The 17521-nt window shown below is 43.5% G+C and overlaps 1 protein-coding gene across 1 annotated transcript in view; it reads left to right on the forward strand.

Annotated features, from left to right (window-relative positions):
• Window positions 1–568: 568 nt before the first annotated feature.
• Window positions 569–17521, forward strand: part of LOC120025699 (transcription factor RFX3-like) — a 30015-nt gene continuing 13062 nt past the window's right edge. The window contains exons 1-8 of the mRNA XM_038970270.1: window positions 569–703; window positions 830–912; window positions 4098–4365; window positions 9163–9237; window positions 9535–9716; window positions 10150–10269; window positions 13241–13365; window positions 13682–13797. Coding sequence (XP_038826198.1) covers window positions 569–703; window positions 830–912; window positions 4098–4365; window positions 9163–9237; window positions 9535–9716; window positions 10150–10269; window positions 13241–13365; window positions 13682–13797 — 1104 coding nt within the window. The remainder of the gene's footprint in view (window positions 704–829; window positions 913–4097; window positions 4366–9162; window positions 9238–9534; window positions 9717–10149; window positions 10270–13240; window positions 13366–13681; window positions 13798–17521) is intronic.

The following is a 17521-nucleotide window of genomic DNA, read 5'->3' on the forward strand; positions in this document are numbered from 1 at the left end:
TAGCGCCTTACGGTCAGATGCCGCGCAGTTTCCATACTAGGCAGGGATGCAACCGGTCCGGATGCTCTCGATGGTGCAGCTGTTGAACTTTTTGAGGATCTGGGGACCCATGCCAAATCTTTTCAGTCTCCTGTGGGGGAAAAGGTTTTGTCGTACCATCTTCACGACTGTCTTGGAGTGTTTGGACCATGATAGTTTGTTGGTGATGTGAACACCAAGGAACTTGAAACTCTCGACCCGCTCCTCTACAGCCCCTGTTCATTAGTCAACCTGGGTACAGTAGATATAATCTAGAATTTATGTCTCTGTGAGTGATATTGATTTTATACTCCCAGACCCAGATACACCTTAGTTAGCGCTTAAATTGTCCTGGTACTGTGCATGCAAACCAAATTGAGACAAAGGTTGCTTGTGGAGTTCTTTGCAGTGGACTTTGTTCTGCCACTTTGGCGCCAGGCCAGAGAAGAGCTTGTGGTTCTCTATAGTCCGTCTATCAATGTGCTCCCCTCCATCGATGGCTCTGGTGGTACCCAGTTGACCAATGTGTCCTCTCTCTCCTGCAGGCGCCATGCAGACCCCTGAGGCAGGCGCTGACTCCGCCTCCACTGTCCCTCTCCAGACCGCCGTGTCTGTGCAGCCCGCAGGCTCCGCCCAGCAGGTGACCTCTCAGGTGCCTGTCCAGCAGCAGGTAAACGGGCTGTGTGTGTGTGTGTGTGTGTGTGTGTGTGTGTGTGTGTGTGTGTGTGTGTGTGTGTGTGTGTGTGTGTGTGTGTGTGTGTGTGTGTTTGTGTGTCGTTTCTAACTTGTTGCCCTACCGTTGCAGACCCAGACTGTTCAACAGGTTCAGCATGTATACCCAGCACAGGTGCAGTACGTGGAGGAGAACAGTGGCGTCTACACCAACGGAACCATGTGAGTGTTTAGTGTTGCTCAACCACCGCTGCCTTTGTCACTCACTCTGCAGTGGCACTACACAGTGGCTTTCACGTCTTCTCTGTAGTCAACGGCAACAGGTAAAGTCACTTCACAGCAGTAGTTCTGCCACACACACATGGCGGGCGCGGAGGGCGTATGTAACAGCACAGTGAAGTACTGTGTGATTGTGTGCAGTCACCTGGAGATGATCAGGAGTATGAATAAGTGCTGCGTACTCCTTGGCTCGGGGGACAAGGTTATGTACACACTCCACAGGTTGGGGCTGTCCCATAGTGAGTGACACACAGTCACAAATCGACCGACAGCAGTCTCTGATGGAGGGGCTTAGGGAGGGGCAAGGCCTGGCTAACAAGCCAGCTCAACACAGTCTCACTTCAGGACAGAACAAGTGAGCTGAGCACACACCCACTTACTATTTGAGTCTGTTAACAGTGTGTTAGTACCAGCTGCTTGTCCCCTCCACAGTTCTATTGGGTATAGAAGTAGACTCACTACACACCAGAAGAGTACATGAGAAAGGGGCAGGGGTTATTTCTTACCGTTCAGATGATTTGTCAACAAGAATCATTCCGGTGTCTTAAACTTTCCTCCATAACCTGGTATTTCTCCAGAGTTTCAGTATAAGTCTTATGCACTCCTCTACACATTTATTTGGACAGTGACACTTTTAATTTGGCTTTGGATTTGAGATCAAATGTTTTATGAGGCGAGAGAACAGACAATAGGACAGCATTCTGGTAAATAAACTTAAATTGACGTTTTTATTACTGCACTAAAAATATGTCAATTTAAGTTTATTTCCCGGAGTGCTGTCCGATTTCTGTTCTTTGGATTATATACAAGTACAGAATGTCACCTTTTTATTTGAGGTTATTTTATTACATATCTGTTTCACCCTTTAGAAATGAAAGCACTTTATGTATCTTGGCCCCCCATTTAAAAGTATGTGGACAAATTCACTTATAATGTATTTCATTTTGTCAAGTTTAGTATTTGGTCCCATATTCCTAGCACACAAACACTGCGTCAAGCTTGTGACTCTACAAACTTGTTGGATTCATTTGCAGTTTGTTTATGTTGTGTTTTGGATTGTGTTGTGCCCAATAGAAATGAATGGTAAATAACATATTGTCTTATTTTGGAGTCACTTTTATTGTCAATAATTATATAATATGTTTCTGAACACGTCTACATTAATGTGGATGCTACCATTACGGATAATCATGAATGAATCGTGACTAATGAGCGAAAAAGTTAGAGGCATAATTATCACATATGACGCAATACATTATTTACCATTCATTTCTATTTGGCATAACATAATCCAAAACATAACCAACATGAACTGCAAATGAATCCAACAAATTTGTAGTCACAAGCTTGATGTAGTCATTGCGTGCTAGGAATATGGGACCAAATTAGTGCTGCATGGTATACTGAAACTTCTGTACCTTTCTGATACTAGAACCTGAAAAACAGTTTGGTACTCAAATGTTTGTTTCTTTCAGTACTTCTGTCAAATGTGTCTCACTTCGTCTACTGACTGAGAGAGGATCAAGTCTGTCTATCAGCGAGTCAATGTCTCTTTTATAGCACGAGTGCACTGTGCCTGCTCCAAGTACTCATTGCTAGCTCTAGCCTGAACCACTGCACTCACTGGGACTCTGGGCTGCGTAACATTAGCTTCCCACTCACGCTGCATAGAAGCTAACACACAGTTTCAACACAATGTTGAAACTGTTCATTACTGTTTGCAAAACTATTTCCGTTACAGACTAGAATGCTTTACAATGTAAGAAGAAACTGTTAGCTTCCAGTTTTGTAGGCTAACTTTTCTTGCTAGCTTACAGCTGAAGCTAACATCAATTTACTACCCTAGTACTTCTTTGTGATAATGTGCAAACCATAATGCAAAATATGCTGATTGTCACCACAAACTTTATTCATTCAGTTCAGAGCAACTGACCGTGTGTGAATTACTTCTTTACTGGGTCTTAAAGAGACAGCGCACACTTTTATAAAATAAGAGATTGCTTCGTTTATGCAAATCTTGTTCAGCCGTATAATAAAAGAAGTCCCAAATGGAAGGGAAACGAATAGTTTTTCTCCTTCCTTCTCCCCATGAAAGCTGCCAAATCAAGCTCAATATCTCAATGCATGCGCACACTCCTATTGAATATGCATTTCCCTGTATTAGGAATAGGCCTAGGCTTGATTATATCTTGATTTACCCAGTTCATCAATAGAGATTTACCATTCAAATAAATTATTACTATTATGTTGTTACGTAGTTAGATTGGTAAAAACAAAGGCAAATTCATGAATGCATATACATGGCTGTCTCTGAAAAAAATGGACATATAACATTTCAAATGTAATGATATTGAACTCAAAAGATCTATCTGGATCAAGTGCCTTTCTTTGACTTTTTTTTGCGTATTGAGTATTGTGATGGTATCGAGTATTGTTATACTAAAACTGGTATCCGTATGGAAGTCAAAATTCGGGTATCGTGACAACCCTAGACCAAATACTAAACTTTTGACGAAATGTAATACATTATAAATGAATTTGTCCAAATACTTATGACACCCTCAAATGGGAGGACTAGATGCATAAAGTGCATTTATTTCTTAACGGTGAAACAGATATGTATGAAAATACCCTCAAGTTAAAGGTGACATGCTGTACTGTCGCTTCATATGAAACATTTGATCTCAAATCCAAAATGGAGTATAGAGCCGCATTTGAAAGTTTTAGCATCACTGTCCCAAATTTATATGTAGGGGAATGTATATAAAGGTCTGACAGAGAGAATATATTTCTGGTCCACAACACCTGTTGTGTCAAGGCACTGAAGGGTGTCATTATATCAGAGGCCAAGGTAATGGTCTGAGTCACTGCAGAGGAAAACGACAATCACACAAATCTCTGTCGGCACGGCGACTCCTCAGGTGATTTGTGTAACTATGGAAACTCCACTTTCATTAACACAGGAATATTGCCTTCCCGTGAAGGCTCAGAATGGCACCGCTAATTCACATCAAATAGGCACTCTAGCACCATTCAAACTTGCCTTTATGTAAAAGGAAATTATCCTGACCTATCACTCTTGGGGGGGGGGGAAATTCCTAACTTTTCCCTCCATTGTTTTTGTCCAGACGGACGTACTCGTACTCCGAGCCCCAGGTGTACAGCCAGAACAGTGGAGGGAGCTACTTTGATACGCAGGGCAGCTCGTCCGAGGTGTCTACAGTGGTGTCGTCCCATGGCATGGCCAACAATGGAGGGGGGAACGGGGGTCTGACCATGGGTCTGGCCGGGGGGCAGATCATCAGCAGCTCTGGAGCCTACCTCATCGGGGGCAACTCCATGGACAACTCTGCCCCCCACCCAGCCACCCAGACTACCCGAGCCTCCCCGTCCACTGTGAGTGTACGGCCCCCCTTTACTTACTCTTCTCGTCCTGTCAGTCTGTCTGTCTGTCTGTCTGTCTGGCCGCTCTCTCCTGCCTGTCATAATGCATATCTGAAGCCTTTCTTGAGTAACTATAGTACCGCTTAGCTACTTTATGTCAGTGTCTGAGAATGTGTTATTTTGTCAAGTCTCCCTCTGTCCTGTGGTCTTCTCAGCTAGTACTTTCTATAGGTATCTACCCTTCCAGTGCTGTGAATTGGAATTTCCTCTCGTGCTGTGTTTTAACTAAAGATTAAAATAAATATTAAATAATATTTGTTAGTACTGCTTTACTGTGTCGTGAAGCTTTTAAGACAAAACACAATGGGTGTGTTTGAGCAGTAAGCGTAACGAAGACTACTGTAGAGTGAAGTCGGCGAGTGAAGTCAGGAGTTTCATCTTCGACAGCCGAAGGTCGGATACTGTAGTGGTTTTCCAACAGCAAGGCTCGGACCAACATGGCAGTGTCAACAAAGCTGCTATTATTTCTAAACGTATTTCTGTATAAATGTCACAAAACTTTATACCCCCATATCACACACTCACAAACTGAAAACATAACGGGGCAATACTTGCGAACATTAGAAACAGTTTAAATGTAAACAATTTCTCAGTCTAAAACTGTTCATCAGACAGTTAAAATCGTCGATTTTGATACAACGCTACATTGTAGCTAGTCCCATCAGATAATCTGGCACACGTTAGCCCTATGCTAACCTCAACAGATGACCGGGATTATTTCCTGTCAAAGACCTTAGACTTTATATCCACCAACTAATGGCATTTCTTAAAATCAACCCTGGCCACCAGAGGGATATTTTAAACCTTAAAATTCAAGATTCACTTTTGTTCCATTGGTCTGTAACAAAATGTTTTGTGCCAATATTGCATTGAGGCATCCTTGACTAGGCTACTAGCTATTAGTACTAACGTTAGACAAAATGTTCACGTTTTGGCCGCGACCGGGAGGTCCGTGGGGCGACGCACAATTGGCATAGCGTCGTCCGGGTTAGGGAGGGTTTGGCCGGTAGGGATATCCTTGTCTCATCGCGCTCCAGCGACTCCTGTGGCGGGCCGGGCGCAGTGCGCGCTAACCAAGGGGGCCAGGTACACGGTGTTTCCTCCGACACATTGGTGCGGCTGGCTTCCGGGTTGGAGGCGCGCTGTGTTAAGAAGCAGTGCGGCTTGGTTGGGTTGTGCTTCGGAGGACGCATGGCTTTCGACCTTCGTCTCTCCCGAGCCCGTACGGGAGTTGTAGCGATGAGACAAGATAGTAATTACTAGCGATTGTATACCACGAAAATTGGGGAGAAAATGGGATAAAATAAAAAAATATATAATAATAATAATAATAATAATAATGTTCACGTTTTCGCATATATTTGACACGCATTCATGTGCTTTCACAGCAATAAAGATGTAGGAGGATTGTACAACATGTACGTTGTATATTCACAAATTCTTAGTTTTTTAAAACTCTGACGCTCGCGGTCTTGTCAAATACCCTACATGACCAAAAGTATGTGGACAGCTGCTCGTCGAACATCTCATTCTAAAATCATCGGTATTAATATGGAGTCAGTCTCGCCTTTGCTGTTATAACAGCCTCCACTCTTCTGGGAAGGCTTTCCACTAGATGTTGGAACATTGTTGCAGGGACTTGCTTCCATTCAGCAACAAGAGCGTTAGTGAGGTCGGGCACTGATGTTGTGCGATTAGGCCTGGCTCGCAGTCGGTGTTCCAATTCATCCCAAAGGTGTTCGATGGGGTTGAGGTCAACGTCTGTGCAGGCCAGTCAAGTTCTTCCACTCCGATCTCGACAAACCATTTCTGTATGGACCTCGCTTTGTGCATGGGGGCATTGTCATGCTGAAACAGGGAACTAAGGGGCCTAGCCCAAACCATGAAAAACAGCCCCAGACCATTATTCCTCCTCTACCAAACTTTACAGTTAGCACTATGCATTGGGGCAGGTAGCGTTCTCCTGGCATCCGCCAAACCCAGATTCGTCTGTCGGACTGCCAGATGGTGAAGCGTGATTCATCACTCCTGAGAACGCGTTTCCACTGCTCCAGAGTCCAATGACGGCAAGCTTTACACCACTCCAGCCGACGCTTGGCATTGCGCATGGTGATCTTAGGCTTGTGTGTGGCTGCTCGGCCAGGGAAACCCATTTCATGAAGCTCCAGACAAACAGTTATTTTGCTGACATTGCTTCCAGAGGCAGTTTGGAACGCGGTAGTGAGTTGCAACTGAGGACAAACAATTTTTACACACTTCAGCACTCGGCGGTACCATTCTTTGAGCTTGTGTGGCCTACCACTTCGCAACTGAGCCGTTTTTGCTCCTAGACATTTCACAGCACTTACCTTTGACTGGGGCAGCTCTAGCAAGGTAGAAATTTTACAAACTGACTTGTTGGAAAGGTGGCATCCTATGACAGTTCCACGTTGAAAGTCACTGAGCTCTTCAGTAAGGTCATTCTACTGCCAATGTTGCCTAAGGAGATTGCATGGCTGTGTGCTCGATTTTATACATCTGTCATGTTCTAGTATACACATGTCAGCAATCCACCAATTTGAAGGGGTCTCCACATAGATTTGTGTGTATATATAGTGTAGCTGTAATTTACCCTTACTGCTATCATTAATTTTTGGCGTGATCCACTAAGGCAGTAAGCCCAGAGATGGCAAGATTTTTATTTGAGGGAAAAATCGCTCCATTGTTGGTCCTCGAGTCAAATAACGCATATGTGACAAAGTAGATGATTATAAAAACGCATATAAAACATTGTACATGTAAGTGTAGCCTACACGTCTATGTAATATAGCCTATATTAGCAAATATTATTTATGTAGCACTGCCAGTAGCTTATGTGTCGTCTGGAAGAGGGACTCCAACAAGAAGCTCCTCATAAAATATATTCGTAACCTTCATTTACAAGGTTTTGCCGGCACAACACACTACCACAATTAGTGTAGGTCTAATATGTAGTTCTACATTTGTGTCACCCCTCCAAGCCATGTGAAGTGAGTGATTTTAGGTTGTTTCGTTATAACTGTGCTTGTAATAGGCTGTTTGGGGAAAAGTTTCTCTGGTGAAAACACGTGATTGGAATGACTAACAGAACATACCATTTCATTTTTGTCATTTGCATCAAATGTAAGGTAAACGACAAGTTGTAGGTTACAATTGTAGAAAGTGTCTCCTCGCCAGGCGAGGGCGTAATCGCTACGGGTATCCTCTACTAGGCTTTCACCTCACAGCCTGGAAACCGAGGCTGCCCTATGGAATAGTTGACCTGCATGGGGGAAGGTTTGTTCCTGGGTTGTCATGTTCTGTGCTAAGCTAGCAGTAAGATGAAATATGAATCGTCGAGGAGAGAGGTTGTTCAGCTCGTCTTTCTATCCACGCCTTACACAATCAAGGAGAAACACTTGAGCAACGAGGCAAGCAGTGACATGCTGTAAAATATGTGCTGGCGATGTAAAAGACGTGCTGTTGAGTTAATACATTTAAATACCGTTTTTTAAAAGTTATTTTTCATGGTATTATATGCAGTTGTCACTATGACAATGAAGACACCCTGAAAGCACGGAATGATCTTGTTACCACCTTATTAGTAGGCCTACAGCGTGCAGTAGGATGTGTTGATCAGTTGATTGACAGGTGTGCTGTAGAACGATAAACATCAAACTTTCCTCTAGTGTGGATGCTTGCAAATGTGGGTTCTTCAAAATAACTTAACACTATTACTGCAATACTGCCATCTGTAGGATGATAACGAGAGTGCTTGACTTTGTTAAGGACGCTGTTATGGAAAAGCGTTTGTTCACCTCCATCACCTCAACATTTGTAATTGGCTGATGTAGAACTTGTTCCAAGAAATCATCACTGTCATCTGGTGAGGTTAGCATAGGGCAAAGTGCTAACGTGTGCCAGGTTATCTGATGGAACCAGCTACAATGTATCGTACTATCATGTAAATCGACTATTTTACTTGGCAGATGGGTATTTTGAGACGGGTCCAACAAAAACACCCTAATGATTGGTTGACAGTGCGTCCCACAATGCAGGTGAGAAGCAACTGCAGCGACTTCATCAAAAGCTTCATGATCTTTGATCACATCATTTTTGTAAAGTTCGTGCAGTCGACATGGAGTCGCAAGTCTGACAATTTTTAGAACTATAATACAACACACTTTGAAAGGACTTGAAAAAATTGGTCTCCTCCAACATGCGCAGTGAGGTCTACCTCAGTGGATCTGTGCTCTCCTCTGGTGGCTGAAAATGGTAGTTTCACAGCTTCTGTTTACTGTGGCGCTTGTTTATTTATGTAACTATGCAAGTCAGTTAAGAACAAATTCTTATTTACAATGACGGCCTACCGGGGAACAGTGGGTTAACTACGTTGTTCAGGGGCAGAACAACAGATTTTTACCTTGTCAGTTCCGGGATTTGATCCAGCAACCTTTCAGTTACTGGCCCAACGCTCTAACCACTAGGCTATGTGCCTCTTGACTTTCTGTTAGCACTCTGCTTCATTAAGACAATGGGAAATGTAATTCAAATGACAGTTAGGTAAATTTAAGTTTAAACTGACTTTGCTATGCTGGGCTTTTGGCACTAGTTTGGGTGACGCTTGCTTTCGGAGCTGTTCTGGATTTTTCTGATTTTCTATGTGTGTCAGTACTGTGTCAGTATTCTAGTGCAACTTTTTCCTTTGTTGTTTTTGTTTTTCCTTCTATTTTTTGCTCCTTGGTCTATCAGATTGAAATGGCGATTGAGACGCTCCAAAAGACTGAAGGTTTATCCAGTCAGAGAAGCTCGCTGCTCAACAGCCATGTAAGTCGCCACTCTAAACGCCTCGCCTGCCTGACCTGTATAGCTGTTCTCACTCTCTAGTACCTCCAGAACTCTCTCTTTGCCTCTCCCTCTCTTTCTCTCTATGGTGGTGGGGGTGCTTCCTATGCTCCAATTTTTATTTTCCGCTGCTTTAGTTAATTGTGCTTTTAAAGCTAGGGAAGGGGGTGTTTGTATTTACAGACAAGTGGGTGGTGAAACATGCATCTGCTGTGGATTACAGAGAGGTGTAGTGACATACATGTGTGTAATTGACAGCATATCTTCTCTCCCCCACAGCTGCAATGGCTACTGGATAACTATGAGACTGCGGAGGGGGTGAGTCTGCCTCGCTCCACCCTCTACAACCACTACTTGCGCCACTGCCAGGAGCAGAAATTGGACCCGGTCAACGCCGCTTCCTTCGGCAAACTCATCCGCTCCATCTTCATGGGGCTACGCACGCGACGCCTCGGCACAAGGTGAGCTACTGAGAGGACAGACACGTTCTGATAACTCCCCCTGCACCTTGCACCCCCTCCTCCCCTTCTCCTCTATCCTGTCACTGCATCTCAAGTCCCCCAGTTCTGCTCTCCCTAACTCTCCTCTGACGCCTTCAGTTTAGCCTTGTCCCTTCCTTTTTCCTTGGTTGTCTTCATTATGATTTCCTGTTTGGTATTACAGCATGTTTTGGAAAAAAAATTATAAACACATTAAAATATTTTTTGGCTGCTGAATTAATATAGGGGAAACACTGAGGACTGTTAGCTGTCTGTTCATTCCTGTCTGTCTGTCTGTCTCTCTCTCTCTGTGTGTGTGTGTGTGTGTGTGTGTGTGTGTGTGTGTGTGTGTGTGTGTGTGTGTGTGTGTGTGTGTGTGTGTGTGTGTGTGTGTGTGTGTGTGTGTGTGTTGCAGAGGGAACTCGAAGTACCACTACTATGGGATCCGGCTGAAGCCGGACTCTCCTCTCAACAGACTGCAGGAGGACATGCAGTACATGGCCCTCAGACAGCAGCCTGTCCAACAGAAACAAAGGTACAATGCATACAGTGCATTTGGAAATTATTCAGACCCCTTTACCTTTTCCACATTTTGTTTACGTTACAGCTTTACTCTAAAATGTATCAAATTGTTTTTTTCCCTCAACAATCTACACACAATACCCAATAATGACAAAGCAAAAACAGGTTTTTAGAATGTTTGCAAATGTATATAAAAAAACAAAAACTGAAATAACACATTTCAGTAAGTATTCAGACCCTTTACTCAGTACCTTGTTGAAGCACCTTTTGCAATGATTACAGCCTCGAGTCTTCTTGGGTATGACACTACAAGCTTGGCACACCTGTATTTGGGGAGTTTCTCCCATTCTTTTCTGTAGATCCTCTCAAGCTCTGTCAGGTTGGATGGGGAGTGTCAATGCAAGTCTCCAGTAATGTTCGATCGGGTTCAAGTCTGGGCTCTGGCTGGGCCACTCAAGGACATTCAGAAACTTGTCCCGAAGCCACTCCTGCATTGTCTTGGTTGTGTGCTTAGGGTCGTTGTCCTGAGCGCTCTGGAGCAGGTTTTCATCAAGGATCTCTCTCTCTGTGCTCTGTTCATCTTTCCTTCGATCCTGACTAGTCTCCCAGTTCCTGCCGCTGAAAAGCATCACAGAATGATGCTGCCATCACCATGCTTCACCATAGGGATGGTGCCAAGTTTCCTCCAGATGAGACCAAAGCTAATTGACATTCAGGCCAAAGAGTTCAATCTTGGTTTCATCAGACCAGAGAATCATGTTTCTCATGGTTAGAGTCCTGTAGGTGCCTTTTGGCAAACTCCAAGCGGGCTGTCATGTGTCTTTTTACTGAGGAGTGGCTTCTGTCTGGCAACTCTACCACAAAGGCCTGATTGGTGGAGTGCTGAAAAGATGGTTGTCCTTCTGGATGGTTCTCCCATCTCCACAGAGGGACTCTGGAGCTCTGTCAGTGACCATCGGGTTCTTGGTCACCTCCCTGACCAAGGCCCTTCTCCCCCGGTTGCTCAGTTTGGCCGGGCGTCCAGCTCTAGGAAGAGTCTTGGTGGTTCCAAACTTCTTCCATTTAAGAATGATTGAGGCCACTGTGTTCTTGGGGACCTTCAATGCTGCAGACATTTTTTGGTACCCTTCCCCAGATCAGTGCCTCAACACAATCCTGTCTCGGTGCTCTAAGGACAATTCCTTCGACCTCATGGCTTGGTTTTTGCTCTGACATGCACTGTCAACTGTGGGACCTTATGTAGACAGGTGTGTGTCTTTCCAAGTCATGTCCAATCAATTGAATTTACCACAGGTGGACTCCAGTCACGTTGTAGAAACATCTCAAGGATGATCAATGGAAACCGGATGCACCTGGGATAAATTTCGAGTCTCATAGCAAAGGGGCTGAATACTTATGTAAATAAGGTATTTCAGTTTATTAAAAAAACTGTTTTTCGCTTTTTCGTTATGGGGTATTGTGTGTAGATTGAGGATTTTTAAATATTTTTTTATGCATTTTAGAATAAGGCTGTAACGTAACACTGTGGAAAAGGGGAAGGGGTCTGAATACTTTCCGAATGTACTGTACATACTTACACTGACATTAAGAACCCTGCTTTTTTCATGACCTAGATTAACCAGTTGAATCCAGGTGAAAGCTATGATCCCTTATTGATGTCACTTGTTAAATCCACTTCAATCAGTGTAGATTAAGTGGAGGAGACAGGTCAAAGAAGGACTTTTTAGCCCTGAGACAATTGAGACATGGATTGTGTATGTGTGCCATTCAGAGGGTGAATGGGCAAGACAAAAGATGGAAGTGCCTTTGAACGGGGTATGGTAGTAGGTGCCAGGCGTACCGGTTTGTGTCAAGAACTGCAACTGCTGGGTTTCTCACGCTCAACAGTTTCCCTTGTGTATCAAGAATGGTCCACCATCCAAAGGACATCCAGCCAACTTGACACAGCTGTGGGAAGCATTGACTTCGGCGATATCATTTACAAAATAGCCTCCAACACTCTACTCAGCTAATTGGATGCGGTCTATCACAGTGCCATCCGTTTTGTCACCAAAGCCCCATATACTACCCACCACTGCAACCTGTATGCTCTCGTTGGCTGGCCCTCGCTTCATATCCGTCGCCAAACCCACTGGCTTCAGGTCATCTATAAGTCTTTGCTAGGTAAAGCCCCGCCTTATCTCAGCTCACTGGTCACCATAGCAGCACCCACCCGTAGCACGCGCTCCAGCAGGTATATTTCACTGGTCACCCCCAAATCCTATTCCTCCTTTGGCCGCCTTTCCTTCCAGTTCTCTGCTGCCAATGACTGGAACGAATTGCAAAAATCACTGAAGCTGGAGACTCATATCTCCCTCGCCAACTTTAAGTATCAGCTGTCAGAGCAGCTCACAGATCATTGTACCTGTACACAGCCCATCTGTAAATAGCCCATCCAACTACCTCATTCCCATATTGTTATTTATTTTTTGCTCCTTTGCACCCCAGTATCTCTACTTGCACATTCATCTTCTGCACATCTATCACTCCAGTGTTTAATTGCTACATTGTAATTACTTCGCCACTACGGCCTATTTATTGCCTTACATCCCTAATCTTTCCTCATTTTCACACACTGTATATAGATTTTTTTCTATTGTGTTATTGACTGTACGTTTGTTTATTCCGTGTGTAACTCTGTGTTGTTGTTTGTGTCGCACTGCTTTGCTTTATCTTGGCCAGGTCGCAGTTGTAAATGAGAACTTGTTCTCAAATAGCCTACCTGGTTAAATAAAGGTTAAATAAAAAAATAAACAAATTGGAGTCAACATGGGCCAGCATCCCTGTTGAACGATTTCGACACCTTGTAGAGTCCATGCCCCGACGAATTGAGGCTGTTCTGAGGGGAAAAGGGTGTTCAACTCAATATTAGGAAGGTGTTCCTAATGTTTGCTATACTCAGTGTACATATACAAACAGTACTGACTGAGGCATTGTCATTGTAGGTTTAAGCCGGTGCAGAAGGTTGATGGTGTGTCTGGGGAGAACTTCTCAGGCGGTGGCCAGCACACCCCCAGTGCAGCGGAGCAGACCGTCATTGCACAGAGCCAGCATCACCAGCAGTACCTGGGTGAGTGAGCGGTGTGTATGCATCTGTGTGTGTAGACTGACTCAGTGACTTTCAGCAGCAATAGACTGCTACTGTTTGATGTTCCCTTGTTATGACACAATAAGTTGTGATACCACTTCATGAAAATGCTCCTCCGCTGAGTGCAGTAAGGGTTCCCCTGTCGGGTTATATTCTGCAATGAACCACTGATAGGATTTTCTCAGCCTTCAGTATTTCCTTGTTAAATATCTACCCCTGTGTTCCTTTGCTTTATACTGGATTCATAACGTGAGTTGTTGTTGACCTTGTCTGATTTACATACGTCTCTCCCTGACAGACGCGTCCCGGGCGCTGCCAGACTTTATGGAGCTGGACCTGGGAGAGACCAACGTGGACAACATCGGCCCAGACGACATCAAAGCTCTCCAGTCACTCTACAGAGAGCACTGTGAGGTCAGAGATTATACATCACCTCTAACAAAGTTCTACAGGAAAGTTTGTATTATTCTCTACGGGGTAAATTCAGACCAGAGATACGCGCATGTAAATGTAACTTCATTCTGTTTTCATGCACTTTCCTCTCTGCACACATTCTGACCTAGAACTTAAGCAAGGGGAATCGAATGTGCCCAACAGGTATTCGTTTGGGGTGGAGATTGCAGAAATGGAGGTGTATCTACAAATCAAATCAAACTTTGTCACATGCGCCGAATACAACAAGTGTAGACCTTACAGTGAAATGTGTACTTAACAAGACCTTAACCAACAGTGCAGTTCAAGAGGAGTTAAGAAAATATTTACCAAATAAACTAAACTAAAAAATAATACAAATTAACATAGTAATAACGAGGCTATATACAGGGGGTACCGAGTCAGTGTGCGGGGGTACAGGTTAGAGGGAATTTGTACATGTAGGTAGGGGTGAAGTGACTATGCATAGATAATAAACAGCGAGTAGCAGCAGTGTACAAAACAAATGGAGGGGGGGGGGTCAATGCAATAGTCCGGTGGCCATTTGATTAATAGTTCAGCAGTCTTATGGCTTGGGGATGAAGCTGTTAACTTCTCTGGGATATGTGGGACGCTAACGTCCCACTTGGCCAAAAGCCAGTAAAAATGCAGAGCGCCAAATTCAAATAAATTACTATAAAAATCTAACTTTCATGAAATCACACATGAAAGACACCAAATTAAAGCTACACTTGTTGTGAATCCAGCCAACATGTCTGATTTCAAAAAGGATTTACGGCGAAAGCACACCTTGCGATTATGTTAGGTCAGTACCTAGTCACAGAAAAACACAGCCCTTTTTCCAGCCAAAGAGAGGAGTAACAAAAAGCAGAAATAGAGATTAAATTAATCACTAACCTTTGATGATCTTCATCAGATGACACTCATAGGACTTCATGTTACACAATACATGTATGTTTTGTTCGGTAATGTTCATATTTATATCCAAAAATCTGAGTTTAGGCGGGACGCTACTGTCTCACTTGGCCAAAAGCCAGAGAAAATGCAGAGCGCCAAATTCAAATAAATTACTATAAAAATCAAACTTTCATTAAATCACACATGAAAGATACCAAATTAAAGCTACACTGGTTGTGAATCCAGCCAACATGTCAGAATTCAAATAGGCTTTTCGGCGAAAGCAAACGATGCTATTATCTGAGGATAGCATCATAGTAAACAAAGAGAGAGAAGCATATTTCAACCCTGCAGGTGCGACACAAAACTCAGAAATAAAAATATAATTCATGCCTTACCTTTGACGAGCTTCTGTTGTTGGCACTCCAATATGTCCCATAAACATCACAAATGGTCCTTTTGTTCGATTAATTCCGTCGATATATCCAAAATGTCCATTTATTTGGCGCGTTTGATCCAGAAAAACACCGGTTCCAACCTGAGCAACGTGACTAAAAAATATCTCAAAGGTTACCTGTAAACTTTGCCAAAACATTTCAAACTACTTTTGTAATACAACTTTAGGTATTTTTTAACGTAAATAATCGATCAAATTGAAGACGGGATGATCTGTGTTCAATACAGAATTAAAACAAACTGTAGCTAGCTTTCTGGTCACGCGCATCTAACAAACAGTACACAACAAGTGACCCTCGTTGAAGATGGCCGTACTTCTTCATTACACAAAGGAAAAACCCTCAACCAACTTCTAAAGACTGTTGACATCCAGTGGAAGCGGTAGGAACTGCAAGAAGGTCAATTAGAAATCTGGATTCCCAATGAAAATCCATTGAAAAGAGAGTGACCTCAAAAAAAAGCACTGAGTGGTTTGTCCTCGGGGTTTCGCCTGCTAAATAAGTTCTGTTATACTCACAGACATGATTCAAACAGTTTTAGAAACTTCAGAGTGTTTTCTATCCAAATCTACTAATGATATGCATATCTTATCTTCTGGGGATGAGTAGCTGGCAGTTGAATTTGGGTATGCTTTTCATCCAAACGTGAAAATGCTGCCCCCTATCCTAGAGAAGTTAACTGACTTGCCTAGTTAAATAAAGGTAAAATAAAAAAAAATACATTCAAAATCTAGTCCTGATAGCATAAGCTACCAGCTAACTGGTAATAAAATGTGGTGAGTAGTAGACTCAAAGAGAAAGACAAAAGTTGAACAGTTTTGAACAAATTCATTTGAGTCTTTTTTTATACATTTGTTTTACTTTCAATTACTTAGCTAGCAAATGCAGCTAGCTAGTTTAGCCTACTCAAACAGAGAGATGCTATGTTAGCTAGCTGGCTATGACTATCCAACACTGGAACTTTTCCAAATCAAGGTAAGCTTTTGGTTTTACAAATGTATTGCCACCGGGCCCCACAGGTGTATCTGCTTACTAACTGTACCCCATACAGCATGATTGTAGCCGGTTTACTAACGCGTTAGTTCTATTAGCTATTTTGACTATGACGTTACTTTAGCTAATCAAATCAAATCTTATTTGTCACATACACAAGGTTAGCAGATGTTAATGCGAGTGTAGCGAAATGCTTGTGCTTCTAGTTCCGACAATGCAGTAATAACCAACGAGTAATCTAACCTAACAATTCCACAACTACTACCTTATACACACAAGTGTAAAGGGATAAAGAATATGTACATAAAGATATATGAATGAGTGATGGTACAGAACGGCATAGGCAAGATGCAGTAGATGGTATCGAGTACAGTATATACATATGAGATGAGTAATGTAGGGTATGTAAACATAAGAGTGCATAGTTTAAAGTGGCTAGTGATACATGTATTACATAAAGATGGCAAGATGCAGTAGATGATATAGAGTACAGTATATACATATTCATTATATTAAGTGGCATTGTTTAAAGTGGCTAGTGATACATTTTTGATCAATTTCCATCAATTTCCATTATTAAAGTGAGCTGGAATTGAGTCAGTATGTTGGCAGCAGCCGCTCAATGTTAGTGGTGGCTGTTTAACAGTCTGATGGCCTTGAGATAGAAGCTGTTTTTCAGTCTCTCGGTCCCTGCTTTGATGCACCTGTACTGACCTCGCCTTCTGGATGATAGCGGGGTGAACAGGCAGTGGCTCGGGTGGTTGTTGTTCTTGATGATCTTTATGGCCTTCCTGTGACATCGGGTGGTGTAGGTGTCCTGGAGGGCAGGTAGTTTGCCCCCAGTGATGCGTTGTGCAGACCTCACTACCCTCTGGAGAGCCTTACGGTTGTGGGTGGAGCAGTTGCCGTACCAGGCGGTGATACAGCCCGACAGGATGCCCTCGATTGTGCATCTGTAGAAGTTTGTGAGTGCTTTTGGTGACAAGCGGAATTTCTTCAGCCTCCTGAGGTTGAAGAGGCGCTGCTGCGCCTTCTTCACAACGCTGTCTGTGTGGGTGGACCAATTCAGTTTGTCCGTGATGCGTACGCCGAGGAACTTAAAACTTACTACCCTCTCCACTACTGTCCCGTCGATGTGGATAGGGGGGTGCTCCCTCTGCTGTTTCCTGAAGTCCACAATCATCTCCTTTGTTTTGTTGACGTTGAGTGTGAGGTTATTTTCCTGACACCACACTCCGAGGGCCCTCACCTCCTCCCTGTAGGCCGTCTCGTTGTTGTTGGTAATCAAGCCTACCACTGTAGTGTCGTCCGCAAACTTGATGATTGAGTTGGAGGCGTGCATGGCCACGCAGTCGTGGGTG

Source organism: Salvelinus namaycush, chromosome 31 (genome assembly GCF_016432855.1).
Source record: "Salvelinus namaycush isolate Seneca chromosome 31, SaNama_1.0, whole genome shotgun sequence".
In the NCBI taxonomy this organism is placed as follows: Eukaryota; Metazoa; Chordata; class Actinopteri; order Salmoniformes; family Salmonidae; genus Salvelinus; species Salvelinus namaycush.